We start from the raw sequence: 19,096 nt of genomic DNA on the forward strand, positions 1-19,096 counted from the left end.
GATGTGCACGTGCTGTGGGAGAAGATCTTCTGTCAAGCAAGGGCATGTGCTTCCCTGGCTTCGTCCCGTGGCTGATCCGTGCTGGAAATTCACCTGGAAACTTAGAAATAACGCCTAGCCCTTATTGCAAAAGCTAAGCGGGGCTTGGCAGTGGGACTAAGCTATGTCGACAGATTCTTGTAGGCGGCCAGGACGTGTAGGTTGTGAGTAGCGTGGTCAAAAGTGAACTGCTTTTCCTTGTGCTGGGCCGGTCTCCTCCTCAGCGAGCAGACCAGCCGGTACAGTGCTGCCATCTTCCTCCTGGTGTTAGCAACTCCTCAAGGCCTGGGCTTGCTCTTCTCCCCTCCCGAGAGCAGCTTGTTGCATTGCATGGGCAGAATGAAGCCGCAGCGGCTCCTGCGCGGCTGACGGACCCGCTTTGTTCAGGCAGCGCGCGGGGGCGCATCCCTCCACGGGGAACATCTCCTTCCCCTTGCTTCTGAGCCGACCTGGGAGGTGAAGGAGCCTTCCCCTTCCCCGCTCTGCAGAACAAAATACAATACAAGGGTAGGTCTCTTGGCTCGCCTCTAGCGTGCTTTATTGCCCAGCTCAAATGAGCGAGGAGAGAATTAAACCCCAGGCAGATGGAGGGGGGAGAAGAATCCTTTGTAGTGGTGGTTTGGCTCAAGAGCAAAGCCGGAGCCGAGCTCGGCGCGGTGGCGCGAAGGCCGGGGGATTTCGAGAACCTGTCTGGGATGGCTGGCACCTGTTTCCCATCACTTAACACACAGCAGAAGACAATCGCTGGCTCAGCAGCCCGGGGATATACGGCCAACAGGTGATCGGCACCGCAAAAGGCGACTTCTCCTGGAAAACAGCATCCCGGCACCGCGGGGCCCCTTCGCCGGGCTGCTCCCGGGCACCGGTGCGTGGGGTGAAGAGGGACGAAGGTTTCCTTCCTGAAATCACAAAGCTGCTGCATGTCTAGAAAAACTTGATGTACCTCTGCTTGGTTTGGCTTTGCCACGTGTGACGCCTCCCCACGCCTTTTTCCCTGCGATTGATTGACTTTTATTTTTTAATTTCCCACCCTGTAAGGTCTCAATGGATCCCGTCTGTAGTGAGGATGAAAGATTTACCTGGAGCGATTGCTCAGCAAAAAAACTTTTTTTTTTTTTTTTTTTAACTTAAAAGGAAAAGATTCTTGCATCTGATGTCAACACTAGTCTGTAGCTGCTCTCCAACACTTGTACCATTCCTGAGTTGTTTTTTTGGACTATCCTTTTATTTTTTTATTCCTTTGTACAGTCAATGTTGTTCAACTGATTATACATGGTTTTGTTTTGTATAAATTAAAGTCTTTTTTTGTTTGTTTTGAACTACCCATTGAAAGGTGGAGAAGTTGTATCAATTTTCGTGTGGGCTGGGAAGAGGTTGAAGGGAAAAGGTGGTAGTTTTGCCCAAAACTGGGGATTTGGGGCTGCTTGTGGTACAGGTGTGTATTGCCACTTCCAGATCATCCACAAAATAATTCATATTACATTTTCTGGGGAATCTTAAAGTCATGATTCCTGGCTCGGGTGGTTTTTTGCCCTTCTCTATACATGCAGAAGCGAAATCTGTTCTTAGTAAAGGCTTGATTCTCACAGAATTGCTGATTTTTGGGTAGTGGAGCTCTAAGAAAACGCAGACTTGTCTGCTACACCTTTAGTAGCGTAGGTGGCTGTAGGAAGCCAGGCTCCCCAGCAGCTTGCGTGGGGTTGTGCGCAGTCCCTGGTACACGGGGACGAGTTTTGCAAGCACAGTCGAAGCCTTAAATCGCCTCTTTGGGTCCGGGTGATCCCGGGGGAGCGAGGACCGAGTGCTGCGGCAGCCTTCATCCATCCTACCCAGACTGGAACAAGCTGAAAGTCAGCCTGGGATAAATGTGACTTTGAAATGGAGAAGATGCCGCAGGGAGCTCGGAGCACCCGTGTCACATCGGGCTGTGGCTGGGGCTGGCGTTCAGAGGCATCGGCTGGGGCCGGGAGCCCCAAAGAAGGGGGGTTTGCTCCTGGGGTGGAGGGAAACTTCTCCTCGCCTGATCCTTTTCTCTCTCGCTCCCAGCCCACCTCCCCGTGACCTCCCTTTTCCCCTGCCTGCTCGCTTCCCTAGGATCAGATTTTCCACTTCGTACCAGACTGGCCACGCTTGTTTTAACAGCTTAAGTAGTAATTGCCGGGGCTGGGAGGGGGCAGGGGGGAAATGAGATAGTGTCTGCAGCCTGGAAAACCCTGGAGCTAAGGTGAAAGCCTGGTCAGGGAAGAGTCACGGAGACTTTTTTTTTCCCCCCCTCTCCCCTTTTCAGGGGGGTTCTGGAAGTGTCTGTTCCCTCTTGCCGGCAGAGCCGAAACAAAGGCTGTGTGTGGTTTCAGGTGGGGTACGGACAGCCGGAGCCCATTATGCTGGAGCAGCAGGGGCTGCCTTTGCTGCAGCTGTCTCTGCTGGGGAAGAGCAGGGCAAGAAAACAGCCTGAACGTCGGGGGAAAGGCTAGAAGAGCTTTAGGGGTCCCTGTTCCTTGGGGAAAGAGGAGGGAGCTGGTTGCTCTGGGCTGGTGCAGGTCTTTCCTAGTTGAGTGTGTTTCTCCGAACCCACCGTCCCGATTCGAGGGTGTCTTGGGTTGGTGCCGCTGTCCCCTGCGGGGTTGTACCGTGCAGGCTGTGAAGAAATGGTGACCTTCATCTGACTGAACCCGAGATGCTTGAAAATGAGGGTGCACCTACCCATGGGTGCGTTGGTGGGGTGGGAGCCCTCCCTGGGTGCGGGGTGTTATCGGAGCGGGGGGATGTGGCGCTGTGCCCTTCCCTCCGAGCTGCTTCCTGCGCTCCCTTGTCTTGAAGGGAGAAGATGAGCCGTAAAACTCCCATCTGTGTCTTGGATCTTTGAAAGCGATCCCGAAAAATCCCCATTTTGGGGTGTGGCGGGTGCCTGGATGCGTGGAGGCGAACAGTCTGGGAGAGACTGAAGCTATGGCTGCTTTAAGCCTTTAGATGGTGAAAGTCTATTGTGGGCTTGGTCCAGGGTGGGGAGAGTTGCTTTTTCTTTCATCTTCTGCTGAAGAAGCACTAGAAGAGGCTGGGTGGGGGTCCCCAGGCGTGGGCGAGGGTCTCGAGTCACTGGGAGCTGCATTTCCAACCACGCGGCATCTGGCCGGCCGGCCTCGTGCCGCCGAGGCAAAGGTTCCCTGCAGGCGCTTGTCCCGGCCTCGCCGCTTTTGATCTCGGTGACACGGGGATGAGGCATCTCAGGCTCCGATGTGAAACATGGGTCACCCCTCAGGGGCTGCTCCCCCGGCTCTGGAGAGGGGCCGCCGGGGCAGGAGCCGACCCAAACCCCAGCACCGACATCTTCTTCGTGTTGCTGTGACCACATGGACCCCAGCGTGGGGATGGGTGAAAGCTGGGCTCCGGGTTTTCTCTTCCCCGCTTCCCTTCCCTCCTGCACCAGCACCCTCGGAAGGACCCTGGGGCACCCCAGGCTGCATCCTCGGGGAGCGAGGCGCCATGGTAGCCTGCCACGCTGCATCCCGGCCGGAGCGAGGTGGGGTTAGGGGTTGAGGATCTCCACGCATCACTCTGCTGCAGGCAGCCGGTGTTTGGGGTCGGCTGGGTGGGTCCGGGGGCTCCGGGCTGCCGGGGCAGGCAGGGTACGGCCCCCGGCAGCTCCCGGACCAGGCCGTCCTGATGCCAATTCCCTGTTTGCAAAATATCAGCCCCCCACGAGTGTCCCGGGGCAGCGTAACCTCCCCTCCGTGTCCGGGTCGGCCGGACCCTTGGGTGGCTGCTTGGCCATCAAACCGGGGACCCTGGGCACAGCCATGGACACGCTCCAGCCCTCCATGCGTGGTCATGGCAAGCTGATGTCAGGCCTGACCGTGCTTTGGGATTTCAGGCCCCCGGGGAGCCCCAGCAGCGCCGCGGGCGGCACGGAGCTGCCGGCAGCGCAGCCGTTTGCCGGCCCCGGCGGCCGCTCGGGCAGGGAAGCGGCGGCAGTTGCAGGTCGCGGCGCTGTGTCAGCGGCACCAGCTGGAGGTCAGCGTGCCGGGGCACTGCGGCTGCGTCCCGCTCGCACCAGCATGGTGGGTGTTGAGGTCCCCCCCCCCCAAAACGCCTGGTCCGGTGCAACAGGGCTTCCCCCAGGAGCCACAGACTGGGGGAGCACCAAACCATCCTGTGCAAAAACACCTCTGGGGTGTGGGTGGGTTGGTTTCTCCCCTAAAAATGTCAAGAAAAGGCTCCCCCCCCTTTTTTTTTGCCCCCCTCCACCCCTTGCACCCCCAGTTTGCAGCCCTGCAGAGGGGAGGCTGGAGGTGCTGAGCTGCCCCCCCCCAGAGCAAAGCCCCCTCGGGTGGGTTTGCTGCTTCCCAGGAGCTGCAGACCCTTCCTCGGCGCTGAGGCGGGATGGGTCACGGCTTTCGCCGGTGCCGGAAGAGTTAATGCTCCCAAAATGCCATGAAATGTTCCTGCTGCAGGTCAGTCTCCACCGGGGATTAGGGAAATCTGGCCGGGGAGCCAGGGCCGGCTCCTGCCAGCTTAGGGCCGGCTGCGGGACGTGCTCGGGGAGGCAGCGGCAGGATTGAAGCCCAGGCACAGCATGCCGGAGCAGTCCCGCCGGGGTCTGGCACAGCCAGGCGCTGCCTTCCAGCTCAGAAGAAGACAGCCTGGCCGTAAATCAGTGGGGAGGGAGGGCTGGGAGCCACTGCCGGGCTGGGTGAGCCCCTCCAGGGAGGCTGGGTGGGCACCCACCCTGCCAGACGAGCCGGGGTCCTGTGCCGGGCAGCGCCGTGCGGCACTCGCGGGATGTTGGCTGGCTGGCGAGCGGGGATGAGCAGGGTGGACACATAGCCGGTGCCGGCACCCCGCTCCTGGGCGCAGGGCTGCCTTTGCCCGTGGTGCCGGTGGGTGCCAAGAGGCGAGGTGCGGGGTGAGGGGCTCCCAGGCCAGCCCAGTCCCTGGCAGCCCCGCAGCGTGGGCTCTGCGTGTCTCCCTGCCGGCAGCCCTGTCCGAGCGGACCAGAGGCTCTGGCTGTTTTCTCATCCTGCAGGAATTCAGCTCCGTGGGCCGGGCGGGTTTTTTTTTGTGTGTGTGTGTGTGTGTGTGTGTGTCCCCTCCTTTCACTCTCCCTCTTTGGAGACTTTCTGCATTCTGCCTTTGATCTCCCCCCGTGTTTGCCCAGCCGATCGCTGGGCTCGCCGGGGTTAGAGGCTGAGGTCAGCGCCTTTCCCATTCCAAACACCCAGAAACATCAGTGGGAAGGGAGGAGATTCAGATTACAACCTTCCCGTCCTCCCCTTTCCACCCCACTCGCCCCGCTCGCTGTGCTGCCGGGGAGCCGGGGATGGACTGAGCCCCTCTCGCCGAGGGACGCCGCTGCCACCGTGTCCCCGGCGCCCCGAGAGCCGAGCAGCGGCAATGGATGGAGGTGGCGGGCAGCATCGCCGGTGGTCCGGCAGGCGCTGGGCGTGCTGAAGGGCAGAGGTTTGGTCCTCTCCTCCTCCTCTTTGTCCCCCCGCCCGCCCGCCTTCTCCCTCGTCCCCTCCATCCTGAATGTGATTTATCCCGAGCCCTCGCCAGCGAGCCAGGCCAGCGGCGCGGGGTGGCCAGATGCCTCCTCGCGGGAATTTTGGCCACCCGGGCCGAGGCCGGCGAGCGGGTTGGCGGCAGCGTGCCCCCATGGGCGTCCCGCTCCTCCTGCCTTTGCTGGCGGTGGCGGCGGCGGCGGCGGCCGGGCTGAGCCTGCAGCCGGGCAGGATGCGGCACCTGGGGGTCTGCCCCAACCAGCTGAACCCCAACCTGTGGGTGGACGCGCAGAGCACCTGCGAGCGGGAGTGCCAGGCCGACCAGGTAAGCGAGGGGGCTGCGGGGGCTAGGGGGGGTGTGTGGGGATGGGGACAGCAGGGGGGGCATCCCCAGGTCCCCGAGGGAGATGCTTTGGGGTGCAGGTCCTGTGCCCGGTGGTGCAGCCGGTTCAGTTGTTTCGGTGCAACGGGCTCAGCCCGGCTGCAACTTCGCCTCCCGAGCCCCTGCTGTCGGCTGGCGTGAGGGGTGCCCCGGGGCTGCTCCCCGGGCCCCCAGCAGGCAAAGAAACTGCTTGTTGCCCCCCCCCCCCCCCACGTTCTCCCCTCGGGCCGTGCCCCGTGGCCAGGACACCCCCTCCGTGCACCCAGAGGATGCTCCCACCCAGCCGACGGGCTGGAACGAGGGGAATGGGTGTGCTGGGACAGGGACCCCCATCAGGCAGTGGACAGCCTCCCCTGCCCCCCCCCCACTTTTTCCTGAGGGCAGGAGCCCACCCACGGACTGGGCTGCCCATCCCAGAGAGCCCTGGCTCCAGGCTCCACAGCAGTGAGCAGGGGCACCAGCACCTCCGCCTCAGTTAGAGCTGCCTGGACCCAGGGGGAGACTCCTTTGCAATTCATCTGTGTAATGAGTTTTGCCTCCCCTCAGCCAGCAAAAGCTGAGAGGGGTGAGACACTGTCTGCCAGGGGGATAAGGGGACATCATCACTGCAGTGCACCCCTAAGTGTCCTGGGGGGGGTTTGGAGGGGTCTGAGGGTGGGCTGGGGCCAGTGCAGCCATGCTGGGGAGATCTGGCTCTTACCTGGAGCCCAGCGATGCTGAGGGTGCACAGGGCTGCACAGGGGACACCTGCCCACCCAAAAGCCCCACAGGGGGTGGAAGCAGCACCCACAGCTGTGGCTCGGTGGTGACCTCCACGTCCCCCCCCCCCAAAATCTCCTCTCCCCCCCCCCCCGGCCAGGACTGCGAAGGCTTCGAGAAATGCTGCACCAACGTGTGCGGGCTGCGGAGCTGCGTGGCTGCCCGCTTCGCCGACGGCAGCCTGCCGGCGCTGGCGCTGTCACCGGCAGCCTCGTGCGAGAGCTTCGTGTGCGCGCAGCAGGGCTCCGACTGCGACATCTGGGACGGGCAGCCCGTCTGCAAGTGCAAGGACCGCTGCGAGAAGGAGCCCAACTTCACCTGCGCCTCCGACGGCCTCACCTACTACAACAAGTGCTACATGGACGCCGAGGCGTGCCTGCGCGGCACCCGCCTCACCACCGTCCCCTGCAAGCACATCTTCACCTGGCCCGACACCAGCCCCGTGCCGCAGGAGACGACGGCGCGCCCCACGCCGGGAGCCGGCCCCGAGGTGCCGGTGCCCCCCGCCCTCTACAGCAACCCCTTCCACCAGTCGGTGCGCGCCGGCGGCACCGTCAGCTTCCGCTGCGACGTCAGCGGGCGCCCGCGGCCGGACATCACCTGGGAGAAGCAAAGCGAGCGGGAGGAGAACTTCATCATGCGGCCGGACCAGATGTACGGCAACGTGGTGGTCACCAACATCGGCCAGCTGGTCATCTACAACGCCCGCCACGAGGACGCCGGCATCTACACCTGCACGGCCAGGAACGCCGCCGGGCTGCTCCGTGCCGACTTCCCGCTGTCGGTGGTCAGGCGAGAGCCGGGGGGGACCCCGCGGGCCGGCAGCCCCCAGCCCTTCCCCAGCGCCGAGTGCCTGAAGGAGCCGGACCGGCGGCGGTGCGAGGCCGTGGAGGTGCGCTGGCACTTTGATGCCAAGCAGGGCTCCTGCCTCACCTTCCGCTACGGGGGCTGCGGGGCCAACAGGAACCATTTTGAGACCTACGAGGAGTGCCGGGCTGCCTGCCTGGGCAGCGCCCGCCCCACCTGCCTGCTGCCCATGGTGCAGGGTCCCTGCCAGAACTGGGAGCCCCGCTGGGCGTACAACCACCTGCTGAAGCAGTGCCACTCCTTCGTCTACGGCGGCTGCGAGGGCAACACCAACAACTTCGAGAGCAAGGAGACCTGCGAGGACGTCTGCCCCTTCCCCAAGAGCCTGCAGTGCAAGGCTTGCCGCCTGAAGAGCAAGATGGTGCTGAGCCTCTGCCGCAGCGACTTCGCCATCGTGGGCCGGCTGATGGAGATCGTGGAGGACCAGGACTCCGGCATCGCCCGCTTCGCCCTCGAGGACGTCCTCAAGGATGAGAAGATGGGCCTCAAGTTCTTCAACATCAAGTACCTGGAGGTGACCTTGACCGACATGGACTGGAGCTGCCCCTGCCCCAACATGACGGCGGAGGACGGGCCGCTCATCATCATGGGCGAGGTGCACGACGGCATGGCCACGCTGGACCCCAGCAGCTACGTCCGGGCGGCCAACGACAAGCGGGTGAAGAAGATCTACGAGCTGATGGAGAAGAAAACCTGCGACCTCCTGAACCGCTTCCAGGACTAGGGGAGGGACGGGACGTGCCGATGGGGGGGGCCACAGGCCTACCATGGAGCCTGGGGGAGCCCCCGCACCAGTGCTTGTATCTAGGGGTTACCACCATCGTGTAGTTCCCCCCCAACCCCATGCTGAGCCCCAGCCCAGCTCCCACCTCCTCGGTAATTTATCTGCCGCATGGCCCCCCTGCCCATGTACCCCCCCAGACCGGCCAGCAGCAATAAAGGGCTGGGTTGGGTTGCAGAGGGGTGGGAGGTCTGCCAGGACCACGCTTCCCCCCAACCCCCCCCCACCAAAACCTTTCCACCGCACCGAAGCCGCCGGGCCCAGTGTAGCACCCCTGGGTGCTCCTGGTGCAGGATCTGACCCCCCATTGGCACTGCAGGGGGGGGGGGGGGATTAGGGATGCTCCCCCCCAGTGTCAGTGCTGAAAGCATCAGGGAGCTGCTGGGGGTCGGGGGGGAAAAGCCCAGGACTTTATTGGGGGGAGCAGCAGCACAGTCTCGGCACAGGGGGGGGAAGGGGGATGGGTCCCCTGCCATCAGCACAGCGTCCTCTGGGGAAACTGGCACCGAGCGAGACGTCTCCCCCACGCCCAGGGGTGCTGTGCCCCCCCCCCCCATGCCTATGCCCCCCATTGCAGCTGCGGTGGCTTCTCTGGGCCAGCCGGCACCGGCGCGGGGACAGTGGGACCCCCGCGAGGAGGCATCAATGAGGGGGGGGCGGCCGTGCCGGGAGGTGCCGGGAGGTGCCGGGAGGTGCCATCGGGGCAGGTTACTGCTTGCGGAAGATGAGACTCTTGTTGTTGGCTGGCATGTCCACCTGGAAGCACAGAGCTGGGGGTCAGGGGGGTCCCCACCAGCGCGGGGGCCATCCCCCCCCCCGCCCCAGACCCCAGCACCTACCATCCTCTCCAGGCACAGCCCGTTGGCCTCGGCCAGCTGCCGCAGCAGTGCCGTGTCCCGAAGGCCCCAGGCGGGATTGCTGCCGGGGAGGGAGGCGTGGGTCAGACAGACGGACATCTCACCCCTGCGCTCTCCAAAGCATCCCCATCTCCCGGGGGTGTCCCCAGGTGGGGGGGGGGGTGTCCCCCCAGCCGCTGCTTTAGGTCTTGTGTTGAAGGACCATGCCGGGAGGGAGCTCCCTGCGGCTGCAGGCAGCACAGGCAGGACAGGCAGCATGGGCAGGATGGGTCACCAGGAGCCCTGGGCCCCCCAGCCCCCCCCTCCTACCTCTGCCTCAGGCTGCGGTCAAAGTCCACGTTGCTCTGGGGGCTGATCCGGCCATCCACGGCGTAGGGCTGCCGGGACACGAAGCTGGAGCTGCAGGCACGAGCCATCGTGTGTGTCCCCCCCGAGCCTCCCCCAGCCCATGGGCTGCTGGCCCCACCACGCACAGAAGCCAAGCGAGAAGGGACATGGCCCTTGAGAGGGACCACAGGTCCTGTCACCCACCGCGGGCCCCCCGGCCCCTGCCCTGGATGGGGCGAGGGAGGACAAGATCCCTCCTGGCCTGGGAGCGAACAGCCAAAGCCGCCCCATCCAGGGCTCAGCATGTGCCCCGAAAGGCTGAGACCCCCAAACCCGAGCCCCCCCACCCGCCTTTCCCAGCCCTCCCCAACAAGCCATGCCTGGAGCTGCCCTCCCATCTGCCCCCCCCCACCCCCAGCATCCCCAGGGACACCCTGCGCCCGGCAGGATGCTCCTGCACCAAGACGGGTGCTCATCCGAGCAGCACCCACCCCATAGGTGAAGAGCACACCTCCGGGCTTCAGCAGCACCCCAGCACCCTTGAACAGGCCCTGGGGAAAGAGAAATGTGGGGACCGGGTCAGGGGGCTGGGGACACCCCCCAGGAGCCCCCTCCTTGGCTCTGGGACCCCCAGACCAGGGGACAGGGACCTGGCGAGGGCCGGTGCGGCTCCAGCCCTGCCCCGCTCACCTCGGTGCACCGCAGCTCCGCGATGTGCATCATGTTGACGCTGACGAGGAGGTCGAGGGTGGCGGGTTGGGTGCCCCCCCACGTCTCCCAGCCCTGCGAGACGTCCAACAGGATGGGGGGCAGCACGTTGGGCACCTGCATGGCCTCCACGTAGGCAGCGATGCTACGGCAACCAAACCCCACGTCAACCCCAGCCGGGGCATCGCCTGCCCCCCCCCCCCCCAACCCCGGGCATCCCCCCCACCAGCACCCGCTGCAGGCAGACCCGAAACCTGCCCGCGCTGGCTGCCAGCAGCATCTCCCAGGTGGAATCTCTGAGGTCTACTAATAAAATTATGCTTGCAACACAGCCTGGAGGGGCTCTGCACAGGGCGAGGGGGCTGGTATCGCCGAGCTCTTTGCTTTGCGACAGGCAGCTGGAGAACCGGCAGCAGCCAGATAACCGGCGGCACATGGACGGAGAGACCCCAGCGCCTAAAAAACCCTCCCGATTCACCGTTGCCTCTCAGCGGGGCAGCCGGAGCACGCTGCCCTCCCAGCTGCCTGCGTGCGTGCTGCCCGCACCCACATGCTCAGGCTGCCCGCACGCTGCCTGCACCCACACGCTCAGGCTGCCTGCACGCTGCCTGCACCCACAACGCCCACCTTGTCTGCAGCACTGCCAGCACCCACATGCCCAGGCTGCCTGCATGCTGCTTGCACCCACACGCCCGCCTTGTCTGCAACACTGCCAGCACCCATGTGCTCAGGCTGCCTGCACGGCATCCTGCACCCACGTGCCCGGGCTGCCCGCAGCGCTGCCTGCACCCCTGCGCCCGGGCTGCCTGCACACTGCCGGTACTGCTGCACCAGTACCATGTGATTTTGGTGTGCTTGGCACCTTCACCAGCCAGGTCTCGGTTCCCGAGGCAGCGGAGCAGGGAACCGCAGCCTCCCGGCCCCAGCCTGGGAATTATTTTTAACCACTGCGACGCATGCTGGGTGCCACTGCCGGCGAGGTGATGGTGGGATGGATGCCGGCTGCAACCCCCCCCGTACAGGCACCGATTTTGGCACCTCCCCACCGAGTTTATTTTATTTTCGTGGGGGAATTCCTCCCCGTGCTGCAGAGCCGGGGTTTATTTTTGTTTCCCGAATGGAAACTGAGCCCTCCGAGCCCAGCGCTGCAATGCCTGGAATGGGCATTCGGCCGCGGCTGGACCCACGCACACCGACGCGGAGTAAATAAACACGGCCCGACGCGGCTCGCTGGGGTGGCACGATGCCGGGAGCAGGGTGCGAGCTACCCGCCACGCGGGTGGGAGCCACTGCCAGCATCCTGGTGAGCCGGGCACTGGGCCCGGCATCACCGTGGAGCATCGCGGCCATGCGTAGGTAATGGGAGGGCGACTGCCGCTCAGCAACGCACGGTCGGGTGCTTTGCAGGCAGGAATCGCTCCGTAGCGGGGTGGGCTGGTGGAGAGTTGAATATTGGGGCTTTTCTGGGAAAAATAAAAGTACTGAGCTGGGGAGCCTGGGCTGTTTGGGAGCTGGATATTGGGGCTTTTTTGGAAAAAATATAGCAAGCGTTGACTTGGGGAGCCGGGGCTGTCTAGGAGTTGAATATTGTGTTGTTCCTGGAAAAAATAAAGCATCAAGCAGGGGAGCCTGGGCTGCCTGAGAGTTCGATAATTGGGGTTTTTTCCTGGAAAAAAATAAACATCAAGCTGGGGAGCCCGGGTCATCTGAGAGTTCGTTACTGGGTCTTTCCTGGAATAAAACACAGCACCGAGCTGGGGAGCCCGGGCACTCCAGCCGTGGGTCCGTCGGGAGGGAAGGGGGGCTGCAGGCTGTGCCCCCCAGGGACCCCCCCACCCCGTGCTCCCCGCTCACCTGCGCAGCGCCTGGGGGTCGATGTCGGAGGGCTGCCAGCGGGTCTGCGGCAGCGCCCGGGCGAAGTGCGCGGCGTGTAGCCCCGAGCCCGCCCCTACCTCCAGCACCCTCAGGACGCCGGGTCCCGCGTGGGCGTCGGACCCCGCGTACTCCCGCAACACCTCCAGGATCGGGCCCTTGTTGCGCTCCGCGGCCGGCGGCGCTTGCATGGCTGGAGCGGGCGGTGGCCGTAGTGAAGGGACTACAACTCCCAGCCGCCCCCACGGGGACCCGCCCCCACGCGCCGCGGGTGGAGCCTCCCACGGGTGTTAAAAAAAAGAAAAGGGGGGAAAAAAAAAAGAAAAAAGGGAAGCAAACGGTTTTGCGCCGCCCGGGAATCGAACCCGGGTCGCAAGAATGGGAATCTTGCATGATACCACTACACCAGCGGCGCCGCTGAGAGCCTTGCCGCCCCGCCGGCACTCAGCCTGCCCACGCGTGACCGCGGGGCGGAGCGGAGCCCCAGGGGTGGCGTTGGGCGGTGGGTGTCGCTGCTCTCCTGCCACGCATGGGCCTTTCACCAGCCTATTCCCCCCACCCCTAACAAGGTCAGGCTAAGGCTCTGTGTGGACACCCCAGGAAAATGGGGGTGGCGTGGGAGGCCCCGGCTGTGGGGAGCCGGAGGGGGGCAGCGGGGTTACCCCGCGGCGTGAATCCTGGGCACACAGGGCTCACAGGGAAACCCCCGCCGGCCCCCACCCCTTCTGCAACAACTCCCGCTACTGATGGATGCCTGGAAGGATCCAGCCGGAGCCCGAGGATCCGGGCTTCAGGGCTTCCGAGTGGGGAAAGGCTCGGGGCTGTGCTGGTGCACCCACGGGCGCCCTATAAACCCCGGGCAGGTCTCAGGTGGGGAAACTGAGGCACAACCCCCCCTGGGTGACAGGGCAGGTGACAAGCCGGTGGTGGGGTCCGCTGGGTGACTGTCATATTTAAGCGCAGTAACGAGGACTGCATCCTATAGAGTTGGGGGAGTCGCGTGGGGGCCAACAGCTGCTGGGTGCCCCCCTGCAAGGCACCCATAGGTGCCTGGCACCCTGCAGGATCAGGCCCTGCTTTGCAGGATGCTCTTTTGCACAGCTGGGCACCCTCCCACCCCACCTCCCACCCCGGCACGGCTGTGCCACCGCGGCCTCGCAGCCGGTGCGGTGGAAAGGCCAAGGTCACCTTTGTGGGGTGGCTTTGCTGCCCCCGGAGCAAGGCTGGAGCATCCTTGAAGACCCCGGTGGGTTTGTCACTCAGCCCGTCCCCAAAACCCTGGGTGCCACCCAGCCACGGGCGATGCTGTGGAGTGGCTGGGGACCGGCTCGGGGTCACATCCCGGGGCTGCGCCTCCCGCCACGTGGGGTGACCTCGGCCTGCCTTCCCCGCTCCAAAGGTCACCGCGGTGGCCGGGACGTGGCCGCCCACCCTGGCTTGCTGTGCTGTGGGGTGGCCTGCGGCTCCCAGGCGGTCACAGGGTGCACGGCTCGGGGCTCACCGGGCTCGTCCCAGCACTGTTCCCATGGTGGTGGCACCTCAGCCCCTGCCTTGACACCTCCTGGCTGTCCCCTGCCTGGGTCCTCTGTGTCCCAGGAGTGACTCCTATGTGTCCCCCGTGCGTCCCATGGCTCCAGTGTCCCCTGAATGTCCCCCTGCATGTCCCCTCTGTGTTCCCTGTGACTCCTGTGTCCCCTGCGTGCCTGTGCCATCTTGTGTCCCACGTGTCTCCTGTGCCCTCTCTCCTACTTGACCCGTGTGTCCCCACGTCCCTTGTGTGCACCCTATGTGTCCCGTGCGTGTCCCGTGTCTCCCACATGTCCCACGTGTACCCTCTATGTGTCCTGCATGTGTCCCCCCGTGTATCCCTGTGTCCCACTTTGCCCCCCCGTGTCCCTGCATGTGTGTCCCCTGTGTGCCCCCCATCCCACGTGTGCCCTCTATGTGTCCCGTGTGTCCCATGTGCCCCCCCCATGTCCCATGTGTCCCCCCCTATGTGCCCCGTGCACGTCCCCTGTGTGTCCCCACACCCCACGTGTGCCCCCGGTCCCTTATATGCCCCGTGTGTCCCCCCTGTGTCCCCACCCCCCCACCCCCCGCGTCTGCCCCCTATGTGTCCCGCGCGCGTCCCCTGTGTCCCCCACGCACCCCAACGCCTCCCACCCTCCCCGCGTCCGTCCCCAGCGCCTCCCACCCGCGCCTCCCGCGCCCCACGCGTGCCTCCCGCCTCCCCCTCCCACGCCTCTGCAGTTGCCCCGCTCCCCGCGTCCCCCGCCCCGGCACCACCGACCGCCCCCCCCCCCCCCCCGCCCCGCCCCCCCCCCCAAACCCCCGCTCTCCGCCGCCCCCCCCGCCCGTCCCGCGCGGCCCCTTTAAGGGCGGGGGCGTGTCGCGGCGGCCGGCCCGGCCCGGCCCGTTAAAGGCCCGCCGAGGGGCACGCGCCGCACTCGGGCGGGGGCGGCGGGGCCGGTGCGGGGCCCGGGGCCGGTACCGCAGGATGTACACGCTGACGCGCGGCCCCAGCAAGCTGGCCACGCAGCGCCGCACAGGTACCGGGGACCCCCGGGGACGGGAGGGGCGAGGTGGGGGGGGGTGTGGGCACCGTCCCGCTCCGTTCCTCCCGCTCCCCCCCCCCCCCATCCCGGGCCGCTCTGACGCCCCGCCGCCGCCCGCAGGTCCGACGCAGCAGGCGGTGGAGAGCAGCAAGCTGGGCGAGCTGCGGAGCCGGCTCCAGCCCGGCGCCTGGCCCCCTGCCAGGTGAGCCCCGCGGCGGCGGCGGCAGCGGCGGCGGCCGTGACCTTGGGGAAAGGTTACCGGGGCGGCCGGGCCGCGCCGCCGGGGGAGGGGCCGCGGGCGGCGGGGAGGGGGGGGGGTGGTGGTGGTGGCCGGTGACTGTCGTTCGGTGCCCGCATGCTGGGACATGCGGAGGGTTGCAGCCCTGCCGATCCCTGCCCGCTTCCCGCGGAGACTGGACACTCGTGGCGTGGGCCTGCCCGCGGGGGACGGGGGACGGACACGGGACCGGAGTTGGTGTCCCCCCGCACCCCTCGGGGGCGGTTCGGGTAGAGGCTGCTTCCGAAAAGCACGGGGGAATGGGATTTGTGACCGGAGGAGCGGGCAAAGTGCAGGCAGCAGTGGGCTGCCTGCCCCAAGGAGACAGGCACGGGGGGGCATCCCGCTGCCCGGAGTGCTGCCTGCCCCAGGCAGGAGGGCTATCCTGCTGCCTGCAGGCGCTGCCTGTCTGCCGGTGCCGGGGGAGAGCCGGGGGCCAGGCCGGGCTGGGGTTGTGCAACGCACCCGCAAGCCCCGGGGCAGGCACCGATTGCACAAACCCGCTGGCTGGCCCAGCGCCGGGCCGGTGGCCACACTGCACCGGGGACTGGTGTGTAACCGCCTGGTCCCCGGGGCTGGCAGGTCCCAGCTGCAGCCCCGGATCCACAGAGGCTGTGGTGGCCCACGGCAGGGTTTGGAGGTTGTCCCTTGTCTCTAAGGTGGGGAGGGGGGAATAGCTTTTGGGTGAAACTCCTAGAATAAATAATTGGAGCTGTTGGGCAGGTGTTGGAGGGGATTTAAGGAGCTGGAGGGGTGATGGCTGCTTCTCTCAAGGCGATGCTTTCTTGGCTGGAGAGCTGGGGGCAAACCCCAGCCTGGCAGAGCAGGCAGCTCCGCTCTGTCAGGCAGGGCTGTGGGGCCCGTACAGCTCTGCCCATTTCCTCCAGCTTCAAGAAATGGATGAGAAAAACCTCCCTTCCAGCTTCCCTCCTTCCTGGGATCTTTCACTAATTAACTGCTGTGCCTGCTACCACGCTTACCCTCCTTCAGGCAGGTTGGTTGGGCATGCTCCTGGCTGCTGCCCTGCCTGCAGCAGGCAGGGATGCCTGCCCGGTGCCCCCCAGCCATGTGTGGTTTGGGGTGCATTACCCTGCCCCAGGCTCTGCCTGTTTTTGGTCTTGCCTGCCCTGCAAACCATAACCCGTCTGCGCTCCCAGGGCCCCTTAGACTTTGTCCTGTGAAAAACGTGGCCGTTGCAGACATGTCCCGCCCCAAAGCTGGGCAGAAAAGCCAAAATACTGAAGTTTTGCATTGAACGTGCCCACAAGTCTCATCTCAAACCTTTCCTTTTGATCTGCCTGGTTTTGCTGTTTCCAGGCTGGGGCTGGTTTAAGTGCCCTGCTCCCGGGAGGGGATCCCAGCTCTGAGGAAGCGTGACCTGCTCCCAGTTCGCAGAGGGTTTTGTCCCAGTCATGGGGTACCTTGGGGATGTGCTGGGAGCTAGGGCTGCTCCAGCAAACCTGGGTGCTTGGTCTGTGGAGGATGGCACCGCGGCGCATCCCCCTGCCCAGTGCCTAACTGGATTTTACTTCCATTTTCCTGATATTTCAGCAATTTCAGTGGCAGATTTTTTTCTGTTAGGGACTGCGCTTGGTGCTGTGGCTGGAGGATGGGTGGGAGATGGGCAGCCCGTGCTTTTCCCTGGGGAGCTCCCCTCGCTTGCACCCCTCTCTGTGCACGAGCCCCCTCTCCCTGGGGGCTGTGTCCCTTTCGGTCCCCTCCCTTGGGGACAGGGCTGAGCGGGGCAGGCTGGCTGCAACTGTGCCCCTTGCCTCGCCAGAGCTGTGGGCGAGTGTGCGTGCTGTGGAGCAACCCAGGGCAGCTGGACAGCCCCTGTCCTTGCTCCAAACTGTGGTGGGAAGAGCTGCCAGCCCCCCTCACCCCCGCCTTGCTTCCCTCGACAGCCCGGCCCAGAAACTCGTCTTCAACAGAGTGAACGGCAAGAGGCCGCAGGTGCTGCCGCAGCAGGTCTCAGCCCCCGAGGAGTGCTACACGCTGGCCCACGAGGAGAACGTCCGCTTCGTCTATGAAGGTGAGGGCAGAGGGTCCCTGGGGGCAGGCACCCGCTCGCTGTCGCATCCCAGGGGGGCTGGAGCGTGTGGGGTCTCTCCCAAGGCAGCCACATCGTGCTGGGGACCTTGGTGGCAGGGATGGGGTCCCCAGCCTGGGTACCTGCCCTCCCTTGCACCAGCTCCTGGACCTCTCCCGCAGCCCCCCGCCCCAGGCTGGAAATCGCCCATCCCAAAACCATCCACTCCCTGTTCCCTTCCCCAGCCTGGCAGCAGGTACAGCAGCAGCTGGACGGCAGCCGGAGCGGGGAGAGCGCCTGCGGCCCCGTGCAGTACGTAGAGAAAACCCCCAACCCCAGACTGAAAAGTAAGTGGGAAGCCGTTGTGGCACTCAGGGGTGCATCGGGTTCAGGGGTGCAATGAGCTGGTGTGGGCTCAGCCAGGCACCTGAGCAGGGCCGCGATGGGAGGCGGATGAGGATCTCTGTGCTGGATGTGCCAGAGGGGCTGGGTTGGGTCTGTCCTGCTGGTGCTGAGGCTGCTCGGGGGGTGCTGGGGGGCAGCTGGCCCCCAGCACTGTGGTGGGGATGTCCCACTGTGCCCGGTTGGAGGAGCCCAAGCAAGCAGGACGCCTGGTTGATGACTCTTCTGGAAATCATGCCTTCTCCAGCCACCAAGGTGGGTTCAACATCGCGCCGGGTCCTGCCATGGGGACCTGCCTCTCCCGGGGCCAAGCAGGACCAAGCTGGAGCGCAGCGGGGACGGGGACAACATGCTTCTCTGATGGCAGCTGGAGTAAGGGCTGTGAACGCAGCCTGGGGGCTCCTGCAGCAGCCGAGAAGTCCCCGAGAAGAGGTCCCTGTAAACCCAGCCTGGCCTTTTGGGGACAGGGCACAGGGGTGGGGGAAGCTTTGGGATGTCATTTTTTCCAGTGGCAAATGGTATGGCTCAGGGGGAGCACCCGGAGCTCTGCTCACTCTCCAGCTGCTCTGCTATGCTCTCCTCTCTCCCTCCTCTCTCTTTCAGACTTTGTTCCCATTGACCTGGAGGAGTGGTGGGCACAGCAATTTCTGGCCAAAATCGAAAACTGCTCATAAAAGGGAAGAAAGGTTTAGGTTTGGTCTTTTTTTTTAAGAGAAACAAAGCTGAGAGCATCTGGTCAGAACCCAGACTCGGTGGCATTTTAGAACCACGTTTTTAAAAGACTACCGAAATGAAGTGACCCACGCTGCCAGCCCAGTGACGCCAGCGGGACCGGACCACAGCCATGCCTGGCCGCACGCCCCCTCCCCTCCCTGTGCCCAGCGTGGAGGAGCAGCGTGCGGCCCCAGCCAGGATTCCTTAAGTGCCAGTTCTCGGACCGCTGCAGCTCCTGCAGCCCCCAGCTCCCAGGGACACTGCGGTGCCATGCTGGGGACGAGGGAGCGGATCTCCCCCCCTGCGGCTGTAGCCACGGGGCGGACAGTGAGGTGCTGTAGCAGGACCGCCAGACAATAAACCGCTGAAACTGCCAGTGGAGAGAGTTGCAGGATGGGGAGGATGTGTTTGCTGGAGGTTGTGAAGCGGATGGGATGCAGCATCATGCCCTGGGCTGGTGTGGAGCCAGGCATCCCTGTGCAGGGGGCACGCTTGAGGCAGAGTCCTGGCTGAGTGAGTACCGTGCTGCTCTGGAGGCAAAGGGCTTGGAGCATCTCCCTGTCTTCCTTGGAGCTGCATCCTTGTCCCAGTGCTGCCTCATCTCCCTGGGCTCAGCCAGGGGCTGGTGCTGCCTTGGGTGTATGTTGGGGAGAGGGGGGAACATCCAGGCATCTGCAGGTGACATGGGCAGGGGGCTGTGAGCACCCTGGCTGTGGGTCAGAGCCAGGCTGCAGTATGTAGGTGGGTAAAGCTGCAGGAATGAGGGGGCCAGGGCCAGCCCCCCCACTGCCATGGAGGTCATTGCTCTGACAAAAGCCATTCTGAGCCCCAAGCTCAAGGTCTTCCCCTTGCCCATGGCTGTTGGGGTGCAGTATGGGGCTAAGAGAGGGTGCTTGTGGCTGCTAGTGGTGGAAGGGATGGGGACCCCCCACTTCTGCTCCCAGAGGCACCTGGTGCACAAAAATCCCTCAGCCCATGGGCTTTTCCAGGCTGGAGTGAGCCCTTCCAGGTCAGGTTTTGGAGGACACC

General features: G+C 64.7%; 3 protein-coding genes and 1 non-coding gene across 5 annotated transcripts; 2 read left to right on the top strand and 2 right to left on the bottom strand.

Annotated features, from left to right (window-relative positions):
* The first annotated feature begins 5,622 nt into the window (after positions 1-5,622).
* WFIKKN1 (WAP, follistatin/kazal, immunoglobulin, kunitz and netrin domain containing 1) lies at positions 5,623-8,269 on the top strand. Its single transcript, XM_050906293.1, has 2 exons — positions 5,623-5,862; positions 6,779-8,269. Exons 1-2 carry the CDS (start codon positions 5,623-5,625, stop codon positions 8,267-8,269), a joined length of 1,731 nt encoding a protein of 576 aa, XP_050762250.1.
* A 465-nt stretch (positions 8,270-8,734) lies between these two features.
* METTL26 (methyltransferase like 26) lies at positions 8,735-12,281 on the bottom strand. The gene is made up of 6 exons (XM_050906141.1): positions 12,073-12,281; positions 10,201-10,363; positions 10,002-10,097; positions 9,493-9,560; positions 9,166-9,244; positions 8,735-9,082 (listed from the first exon to the last, which is right to left on the bottom strand). Exons 1-6 carry the CDS (start codon positions 12,279-12,281, stop codon positions 9,035-9,037), a joined length of 663 nt encoding a protein of 220 aa, XP_050762098.1. The 3' UTR covers positions 8,735-9,034.
* A 153-nt stretch (positions 12,282-12,434) lies between these two features.
* TRNAG-CCC (transfer RNA glycine (anticodon CCC)) lies at positions 12,435-12,505 on the bottom strand. The gene has a single exon. It is a non-coding gene; the product is annotated as a tRNA-Gly (tRNA).
* Positions 12,506-14,587: 2,082 nt separating this feature from the next.
* On the top strand, positions 14,588-18,480 carry MCRIP2 (MAPK regulated corepressor interacting protein 2). Of its 2 annotated transcripts, XM_050905971.1 has the most exons (5): positions 14,588-14,639; positions 14,766-14,847; positions 16,827-16,954; positions 17,197-17,298; positions 17,957-18,480. In XM_050905971.1, the coding sequence occupies exons 1-5, from the start codon at positions 14,588-14,590 to the stop codon at positions 18,025-18,027; spliced, it is 435 nt and encodes a 144-aa protein (XP_050761928.1). In that variant the 3' UTR covers positions 18,028-18,480. The 2 variants fall into 2 exon arrangements, with proteins under 2 accessions (XP_050761928.1, XP_050761929.1); XM_050905972.1 differs by lacking the exons at positions 14,766-14,847; positions 16,827-16,954.
* The last annotated feature ends 616 nt before the right edge of the window (positions 18,481-19,096 follow it).

This window comes from Gymnogyps californianus, chromosome 15, assembly GCF_018139145.2.
Source record: "Gymnogyps californianus isolate 813 chromosome 15, ASM1813914v2, whole genome shotgun sequence".
Taxonomy (NCBI): domain Eukaryota; kingdom Metazoa; phylum Chordata; class Aves; order Accipitriformes; family Cathartidae; genus Gymnogyps; species Gymnogyps californianus.